This window comes from Thermobia domestica, chromosome 15 (assembly GCF_964235325.1).
Source record: "Thermobia domestica chromosome 15, izTheDome1.hap1.1, whole genome shotgun sequence".
In the NCBI taxonomy this organism is placed as follows: domain Eukaryota; kingdom Metazoa; phylum Arthropoda; class Insecta; order Zygentoma; family Lepismatidae; genus Thermobia; species Thermobia domestica.
Window position 1 is genome coordinate 118,092,988 of NC_137468.1, and position 10,536 is coordinate 118,103,523.

At 39.4% G+C, this 10,536-nt stretch overlaps 3 protein-coding genes across 3 annotated transcripts; all 3 read right to left on the reverse strand.

Moving 5' to 3' along the window:
• Positions 1–6,434: 6,434 nt before the first annotated feature.
• LOC145671596 (uncharacterized) lies at positions 6,435–7,976 on the reverse strand. Its single transcript, XM_081740787.1, has one exon. The coding sequence runs from the start codon at positions 7,974–7,976 to the stop codon at positions 6,435–6,437; it is 1,542 nt and encodes a 513-aa protein (XP_081596913.1).
• Positions 7,977–8,180: 204 nt separating this feature from the next.
• LOC145671597 (uncharacterized) lies at positions 8,181–9,023 on the reverse strand. Its single transcript, XM_081740788.1, has one exon. The coding sequence runs from the start codon at positions 9,021–9,023 to the stop codon at positions 8,181–8,183; it is 843 nt and encodes a 280-aa protein (XP_081596914.1).
• A 29-nt stretch (positions 9,024–9,052) lies between these two features.
• LOC145671598 (uncharacterized) lies at positions 9,053–9,886 on the reverse strand. The gene has a single exon (XM_081740789.1). It carries the CDS (start codon positions 9,884–9,886, stop codon positions 9,053–9,055), a length of 834 nt encoding a protein of 277 aa, XP_081596915.1.
• Between the last annotated feature and the right edge of the window lie 650 nt (positions 9,887–10,536).

The following is a 10,536-nucleotide window of genomic DNA, read 5'->3' on the forward strand; positions in this document are numbered from 1 at the left end:
CTCATGATTTGCAATAAAATCATTAAATTCGGTCTGTAGAAACAGGTGTGGCTCCTTCAGTCTTGCACTATGTGGCACAAGTACCGTATCTGTTGATGATGACCCAGGTGCTGCATCTATGTCACCTGTGACCTCGTCATTTTCTTCGCCTTGCACACAATATTCGTTTGGAGAACTAGGTACAAGGAGATCTTTGCCATGAGGAATCGGTCCGATGAGTGATGGGATATTGAGATATCGTCTAGATCCTTTTTTTCTTTTTGGACACTACACGTCTAATTGGTGGTATCAAACAAAAATAACAGAAGTTGTAATGATTGGTTGGCTCCCTCCAAACTTCATTGAACGACCCTTGTTTTCTAACCTGCACGTAGATTCACGCAGCATCTGCAACAGCATATATGAGATGTCCATGGCTTTTCCCGGTTCCCTACTTTCAACCAAAGAAGTGAAAATATGCTGTGATCACTAGCGATGTCAATGCACGTTCCTGCTTTCTAAATGTGACTTCACCACACACATAACAGAAATTATATGGGCTTTTGACGCATTGACGAGGCATGTTGCAGTCCTTAATCAGTCAGCACTCTTTAATATACCTGAAAGGAAGAAAAACTATTTCATTACGAATACAATTTGTGTGATTTCCATTTCAGTACTGTATGTACCATGTTCGTACTTAATTTGAATTTGATAGGTAAATTAACTACCAAAACGTTTGCATATCAAAATGGAAATTATATATTATTTATAACTTAATATTAGTAATAATACGTCATTTAAGCATGTTATTCATGTAAATTAGAGTATTAAAGCCAACATTCTACATATTATAAGCGACTAACATATCAGTTTTGTTGGGAAGATATTGGAGAAATTCGCAAAAGCAACGAGATTTTTTTCGTAAAAGTTTCAAAATATTATCTATCCCATCTGCTGAACAAACTCTTAACTTCCAGCGAAATACTCCTGGACATCAGAGAGGAGAGTACAACTGTTTCCATCTAAACATGGCACTCAGGTCCAGAGATGGTATTATTTTTAAGCAACCTATGATAGAACAATGCTACTACTTCAACTCCTAAGTGGTTAACTACGAGTTAGATGCACTTGTGTACAGCGACAAGAAGACGAGAACATTTCTTTTGTATTCTAGCAACATTCTTGTGTTATTTTTCTGGGGAAAATAACTTGTGATTTTTTTTGCCAGTGACGTTTTTCCTCACTTCCTTTGTCTTGCTTCGCCAACTCTCTGGCCCCACCTAGGCCAGCCAGAAGCGTAGTGATACAAAATTTGAAATTGTGATTTCGGTAAGTTGTTTATTAAACATAATTAAAACTACAAAGGTTCTTGGATACATCGAAATAGCAATTATGTTTTCCCAGAAAGGTATGTCATATGTCCGAAAGTCTTATACACCTTAATTGTACCATTTAAAAGTACCATTTACAGACGGTTCTTGGACCCACTCGGACGATGTTCTTCTGCAAAATGGATGACATTCCCCTTTGGTCAGTGCACCAATATTTCTGAAAAGTGTGGTAACCCTCCACATGACAATATAAAGAGGTTTATATACCACTGGGACTTGTTTACCACTCGCCTCATCACAGTGATAACGTGTGATCAGTATATGTTATACAAGCTGTAAAACAACTACCACAACAATACTATAGCTTAGTAGTTAATTTCTAAGTGTTATATCATCGAGGGAGATGTGCAGCAAATAGTCGACAAAAACCTTCCTAATGGAAAGAAGGAAGTGTATGTACAAAACAGAAGAGTACATGTCATACGAAAACAACACCAAGAAGAGGACACCATACACAAGTAGGACAATTCATCGTTAAAGGAAATCATTTGTGGTCACAGACATTTTTCAGTTCAAGTAGCTACAACAATTTATCATTTTTTTCTTTCTTTTTGCATAAAGAAGTGTAAAGTGCAGAGTGTGATACACTATGGAATTTTTTTAAAAGTGAAATTTAAATTTCACATATCACACGTAGTCTGGAATTCCTTTTTATTTCTGGAGTAAATTCTGATGTGGTACGTTGACACGAAGATGGGTGAATACAATGTGCATACAGTGTATGATAATGTTGTATATTTCAGGCAGATGTCGGTCGGTGGCTTCTTGGCAGATGACTGGAAATATTACCACCCTGAAAATGAGTAATCTGCTGGTAGCCTTTGACTCCGTTCCCCACTTTAGGTGGGCACGCTACTACACACGTAGCCTATGAGTCACAACGTTGAAGTCCCGCAAGGTAGGCCACATAAACTATGAGACCTATGTAAATCTTTAAATCGGGTAAATTGTTTTTTTTTTTTTTTTTAATTAACAGCTTTAGAATAAATTTACTTAGGGACGATTTTGATTATTATCAATATTAAAATTTCAATCAAGAGTCTCAAGTTTTGATTATTTTTTTGGCTCTACCGCAATTATTCCTGAATCATAGTTCATGGGACCCACGAAGACAGATGATCTTTCAGGTCGTGGAAGAAGACCACTGACTGAATAATAGAGGGAAACCTTACGGTCTACATCAAGAATAGTGGTGGCTCAAGGTGACTACTTGTGTTCTGAGAGTCTCACACGCTCAAAATACAAGTAAGCATCTCTGTGGACTTGTTTCCATTTTCACACAAGCGCCCACCTTATTCAATTGGCTTTCCCATCAAGGATCGCATACCACCTATCACTATACAGTACCCTTTATTACATTTTACCTAAAATCTATTTTTCACTTGTAAACAGGAGTAAGAATAATGACGTTACCATATGTGATATCAGAATTGTATTTGGCAGGAACATTTCCAATATCACAACGCATTTTCTAAAGTATATTACTGTTTCTTGTTCTGAAACAGTGTCGCTATAGAGGACCCTAAACGTCCAGAAAGGATTTTTTTTAAAAAAGAAAGTTTCCGATTTTTCTTAATTTCCCTTTTCTCGTACATCATTGCGGGATGGTCAACATAGAATTTGCAAGCCTACATCATTATCCAGATAATGTCATATTAACCATAATATTTTGATGAAGAGTGTTGCAATAGTAGCTATTTAAAACAGTCTCCATAATCGCTTGAAATCACTGAAACTGGCTGTTTCTTGAGAACAAGAGCTAACGGTACCATTTCATTGTCCATTTCGTGTTTCTAAGGCTCAATTTTAATAATTTGCGACTAAATTCATTTCAGAAACATTTTCACTGTTGACCGGTGTAATTGAAAGTATAAACACATAATTCTCATTCATTTAATTTTTTATGTAATTTTCAAGTACTACTTACAAATTCAAATTAGTACTGCATTCTAGACATTACTTCGTAAATTTGGAAAATTCCCGCTGTTGAATAGATTGTTTTCAAGGTTGGGATCGTAAACAAACATAATCTCTTTGTACTCAATAATCTTAATAGCTAGAAATAAATATATATAAATTCTTGACAATCTTGGTGCGGTCTGCTTTGGCTAATGGCATGATTCAGCACCCGGATTTCAGAGATAAATTTGAGTTTAATGTGCTTATAGCTTCAATGTTATTACAGTTATGCTCTGTTGACACCTGTGAGCTTATCTTAATTAGCTTAAATTCTAGCCCTGTTTCATATACATGTCATATGATTTCCTCCCTATTTAAAGTTTTTGAAGTAGACAGTAAGATGGAGGTAGCTTAACTGACATGCACCATAAAGATTCTTCCTTTGACTAACGTGTTCCTACAATTACCAATTTCGGCTATCTACACTCGCTTTCATTTTATAATGAGTGGTAAGGGACTTTTGACTCACCTTGTTTATAGCATTACGCTCCGGCCCCTTTATCACCCACGTACGAATTTTCCTGACGCTGAGTAAATACCTCTTCCGCATTGGAAGGAGGGTAAAAGAGGAAAACTTTCCCTATCGAGACTTGAAGTCGATAACATTTGTGCCTTTGGCGCTGGAGACTCGGATATGATTCTCGACAGAAGTTCATGTGCTTTTCTCAACATTAAGCTGTATCTCCACGTCTCATATAGCCTCTGTGTTGAAAAGGGACGTTGAACTTCAATCAATCAGCGGACATTGAATAGTAAGCCAATTAAGAAATTAATTAAATGAAAAGCAACTACTTTAATGAACAAAAGTCACTGTAAATATATTTTACTACTATAACTTGCTCTACTTTTTACGCTATTGGTTATCTCTCTGGTATCAAAGAGTAATATATGGCTTAACACCACCTCTTGGTGTAAACGCACTTTTTAACGGTAAAATAAACAATTAAATTTGTCAAGCAGTTTCAGAAACTACATAGAGCAAAAAACTATGTTATTTTCTTCACACAGGCACGTAGCCAAGGGGGGGTCCGGGGGTCCAGAACCCCCCCTTCGTGACCAGAAATGAAAAAATTAAGGAAGGATGAAACAAAATGAAATGAGAAAAAGAAGGATCAGCGTTAAAAATAAACTACAGGAAGCTTTTGGTTACTCTTTCTTATGAGGAAATTTGTATTACTTGCAATACATGGTTGCGAAGTGAGCGATATATCCTGAAAGAGTCAGGGAATTTGAAATTTATGAAAAAGTCGCGTAATTCTCAGAATTTCTGCTACTAGTCAGGGAAATTTCAAGCTTCCGAAACCGTAGTGCCGTTGTGTAACAGCGTGCACATTTTTTATCATAATTTTTCGTCATCGCACTCTTGCAATATCAAACATGTTATTTCAAAAACAATTTTCAACTGCTTATTTAACCTGTCATTTGAAACAAGCAGTAGTTGAAGGAATAATAAAAAAATATATATATATGTGGAAAGAAAGCTCTGTTAACATTTGATTCAACAGAAAAAAGGAACGCAGATATTGTAAACATATTTTACAAGACATTATTGAGTATGTACATTTTATAATAGTGAATATGTACTTTTTATAATAGTTGAGGTCATAATGAAAGGAAAATTGTTATATTTGAATAAACAGAGAAAGGATGTAAATGTAAAATCTTTTTCATTTTTTTTTTTTTTTTTAATTTTACTCGAGACTTCTTCATAGTTTATTAAAATACTTACCAACATATCCTAACAAACCAAAAACTGTTCATAGTAAAATAGTTTATATTGATCGAGCTCCTGGGCCTTCAGAATTTCATGTCACTCCCCCCCCCCCTTCGGTTACGAAATCGTGGCTAAACGAACCAATATATGTTCCAGTAAAATAGTTGAGAATGATCGAGCCCCTGGTGTGATGACCACAGTATTTCATGTCACGGACACCCCCCCCCTTCACGAAATCCTGGCTACGTGCCTGTTTCACAATATTAGTAGAACGTAGATAATTGCAATATAATTATGAAATTAAGTACGAAAATAGGTTTGAGGATACGTCAGTAAAAAATTATTCAGAATGATACAAGTAATGCGAATACTATACTTAAATAGAATAAAAATGAACATTCAAATATTATTGAAAATTAATGTACACTTGTAAATCCATAATAGGAACACTAGACATAATTTTGTTGCTTCTGACTAGTGGGTTAGATAGTTTCGAACAATTTCAATACGATTACACTCTGCAACACTCATTTTGTTTTTGTCATATAATAGTGATTTCCTGTATTGTTACCATGAAAGTAACTAGAAAAGATGCGTTTTTCCATGAAATTTGGCTTATGTAAGTAGTAGCATCGAAAATATGGAATCTGTCTTATATTAACGAATTTATATGCGCATCTTAAAATGTTCGTTGCGTTTAGTTGCAGTAAAATGTGACTGAAGAACCTGTCAACAGAGAGATTCGCGGTAGAATCAACATGTGTCACATCGGGCAGTATTTTAAGCCTATTTGTAAGGATTTAAAGACACACACACACACACACATACGCATGCACGAATGCATTTCCCATTATTTACTAAACCTTCCTTGCGCCTCGCTACTTGTTGTTTGTTTAGAGGAATGAATCGGAACCTGGTTAAAATATAACTAATTTAATTAACAAAATATTTAATATACACTAGTGGACACAGGTATGTACTGTATGTGAAGTTCTCAATGAATGTTTTTATTGCACCACAATAGTTCGACACAAGACACATCCACACACACGTTTCGACTGTCTAAAAAACACACACTCTCTGCTCTTCGTGGTGGCTCATGTTCACTTTCTACAAAAAGGGGGAGAAAAAGGCCACCCTCCGAGAGCGAAGGGAGCCAAGGACACTGACCATAGCCTGGCATCTATTCTGTTACGTTATAGCTGTTCAGACTTAACATTTTGTAAAAGAAAAAAATACACTCAACATACGCCGCCCACCTTGAAATATCTATATTTCAACACAAATCCCAGTATCGAAGATCTTAATATTGACAATAGATGAAATAAAAATACTAAAGTTGCAATACTACGCAAATAAATGTTAGAATAAACATACTAAATGATCAATTACTTGTCTTCAGATTGAACTGTTGATGACTCCCATTCGTCGAAAGGCAATAGGGACAACTTCACTGTCGGCCTCTTGTAGAGTCCGTCAGATGTTTTCACTGTCACCGTACGCACGAGACCATCTTTTCCTGGGTGAGTCTCAACGATCCTGCCAAGTTTCCACAGTTGTGGGGATTGGTTGGTCTCGCGAAGGATCACCATGTCATTTGGTTTGAAGTTGGCAGTTTCTTTGCACCATTTTGGTCTTCGTTGAAGTTGCGACAAATACTCGGAAGACCACCGTCTCCAAAAGTGCTGCGTTAGTTGTTGAGTCAGTTGCCATCTTGTTAGACGATTCACCTTTGTACCTATGAAATCCGCTCGTGGTGGAGCTAACAATGCGTCGCCAGTTAAAAAATGACCGGGTGTGAGGGCCCTAAGATCACTAGGATCAGCTGACATGGAAGTTAGTGGTCGCAAATTAAGACATCCTTCCATCTGAACTAGCACAGTTATCATCTCTTCGTATGTCAGCACTGCATTCTTCAAAATGCGTTTCAAATGATACTTCATCGACTTGATGTTGGATTCCCACAATCCCCCAAAATGAGGTGAGGCTGGAGGGTTGAAATTCCACTGGATTCCAAGTGAGCTCAAATAATCACTTGTTGAATTTGAAACTCCTGTCGTCGTCACTATTGTCAAAAGATCCTTCAAATCACGGTTTGCACCTACAGAGTTTGTTCCGCAGTCACTGTATATGTCACTTGGCTTCCCTCTACGCGCCACGAAACGTTTAAGCGCAGCGAGAAAGGCTGAAGTAGATGCTTCGGTCACTTGTTCAATATGCACGGCCTTTGTACTGAAGCATACAAACAATGCAATATATCCCTTATATGTCTTGGCAGACCTCCCCTTTGTGTTCTTCAACAACACTGGACCAGTGTAGTCTACCCCACACTGGATAAACGGCCTACTTGGAGTTACACGCACAGCGGGCAATTGCCCCATGAGCTGAGTTGTATTAGCTCGAGAGAATCTGTGACAGGTTATACACTGTCTCACAATCTGGCGCACCACATCTCTTCCTCTTAGTATCCAGTACTTCTGTCGAAGAACTGACAGAAGTAGCTGTGGACCAGCATGCAAATTTTTTACATGTTCGTCACGCACAATGAGTTCGGTTAAAGTATGTTTTCGTGGCAGTAGAATAGGATGCTTCTCGTCAAAGTCTAATTGTGCCCTTTGCAGCCTTGCTCCTACCCTAAGCATACCTTTATTATCTATGAATGGATACAGACAAAATAACTTACTTTGTGCTGGTACGTCACCGTTTTCCTTAAGACATTTCAGCTCTAGAGAAAATTCCTCCTCTTGTACCAACCGAATCCAGCAAAACAATGCTTCCTCTAACTCACTCGCCGTCAAGGGTCCATGTAGCCTTGCATCAGGTTTACTCCTAGAATTATTTATAAATCGTTTGCACCAAGCTGTCACACGGTTTAATCTTGCTACCGAAGAGTAATTTGAGAGAAGGCTAATATCTGCCTTGGCGTGCATTGTAGCAACCGACGTCTTTTGTTCAACAATCACTGCATCTGAGGTTTCATCGTTAACCTCTACAGCTGGCACTGTTTCTGCTGCTAACCACTCTGGGCCTGTCCACCACAATCGATGGTTGATCAGCTCGGACGGTCTAACACCACGACTCGCACAGTCTGCAGGATTGGTCTCACTGTTCACGTGATACCACTTGATGTTACTTCATTGTTGCACTTCACTTACTCTATTTGCCACGAATGTCTTCCATCTACTTGGGCATGACGCAATCCAAGCAAGGGCTACCGTCGAATCAGAATAGGCACTCGTGCTGACTATTTCGACTTTAAGGGATTGAGACACAAAGTCTATTACTTTCACTAGGAGCACTGCGGCACATAGTTCAAGACGTGGTAGTGTTTGTCTTTTGATAGGGGCCACCTTTGTTTTTGCACTTAGCATGTTCACTGCAATGCTTCCGTCATTTCGCACACATTTCGCATACACTACAGCAGCATACGCAGCCTCTGACGCGTCACAGAACCCAACAAGATGGACTTCTCTTGTATCGTGTGGAATGGCACATCTTTGGATTCTCACTTCCTGCAGCAGTGGAAGTTCATTGCAATAGTCATGCCATTGTTTGATGATGTTGCTTGGAAGAGGGTCATCCCAGCCAATTCCTAGCTTCCAGATCTTCTGCATGAGGAGTTTGGCCTTTATGGTAGTAGGAGCTAGCCACCCCAATGGATCAAATAGTTTGGCCAAGTCAGACAATAACTGTCTCTTCGTAACACTATGACGAGTCTTTGGTACGGTGATTTTGAAGCAGAATGTATCTTCAGACGGGCACCACTCCACTCCTAATGCCTTGATAGCATCATTATCGTCCCAAGGATCTATCGCGTTTGTTTCTCTTAAATGACTTGGAATGGACTCTAAAACACTTGGTTCATTACTCGCCCACTTGCGCAATTCAAACACTCCCTTTTCTAACAGTTGTACTAGTTGTGAATGCAGATGAATTGCTTCTGTCACCGAGTTACTCCCAGTCAGACAATCATCCATGAAGAAATCGTTAAGCACAATTGGTGATGCTAACGGGAAGCTTCGTCGACGGCCAGCTGCTGGAGACATTTTGTTGCTAAGAATGGTGCACATGCGGTCCCATATGTGACTGTGAGCAACCTGTAGTCTTGAATAGGCTGTTTCGGATCCGATCTCCACATAATGCGTTGAAAGTTTGCGTCTTCTTGTTTCACGCGAATTTGCCTGAACATCATTTTTGCGTCTGCACATAGGGCGACCGGGTGAGTTCTGAAACGCAGCACAATAGACGTGAGATCCTCTTGCAATCTTGGACCGACCATGAGCGTTTCATTCAGCGACACACCTGTCGTGGTTTTTGCACTAGCATCGAAAACTACACGCAGTTTAGTAGTTGTGCTACTCTCCTTTAAAACGGCATGGTGAGGAAGGTAGCAACTTGTTGTTGGGTACACATTGTCTTCACTTGGTGAAATAGGTTCCATGTGACCGAGTTCTAAATATTCTGCCATAAACCTGCAATATTGTTCCTGATAGCCAGGCCATCGTACAAACTTTCTCTCTTGTTGATGGAGTCGTTTTACTGCTATATCACGAGAATAGCCAAGGTCAGAATGATTGGTCTTAAACGGTAGGCTAACTTCATATCGACCATTAACTCTTCGATGCGTCACTGCAAAATGTTCTTCACATTCCTCTTCTTCTATTGTTAAGGGACGCACAAACGGTACTTCTTCGATCTCCCACAATCGCCTCAATGAGACATCTAGATCACAGCACACATGAAACGCGGACACTGCCGATGAACCACTGCAATTCACTTTCCCCGACAACACCCAACCCAGTGCCGTTTCCAATGCGATGGGCGCACCTTGAGGGCCCATGCGTTTGCCTCCTTGGACGAGTAATGGAAACACGTCCGCACCGAGTAGTATGTCCACACCACTTGTTTGGTAGAACTCCGGATCAGCCAGATCTAAATCCTTGATATGACCCACTCATTAACCCTAGTGAGAGCCTGTCTAGGCATATCTCCGGTCACTTTTCTCACTACCACTGCTGTTGTTAATATTCATCGTTATTGTATCTTGACTTAAATGCAAGACCTACAACTGCACGTGAATTGCATGCACTACTGGAAGCTATTCCCGAAATAGTTATATTTGCACTACGTCTTGGGAGTCCCAGCGCTTGAGCACACTGTTCAGATACAAAACTTACCTCTGATGCACAGTCAAGTAACGCTCGAAAAGATTGAAATTGCCTAATGTTGTTTCTAACCTTTACCACTGCTGTGGACATCAACACTTGAGGAAGAACAGTTGTCATTGTTCCCCCATCAGCTGCTACGTGGGAAGACACATCTTGAGCGCACTGAGAAGAAGAATCACCTTCGGGCTTCCTGTCAAAATTTAGTAACGTATGATGCAGCTTTCTACAGCGATGACACCCACCTGATTTACACTGAACAAGTTTATGTGTTCCTTTTAGGCAATTGAAGCACAAAAGCTTACCTTTCACAAAGGAATGTCTG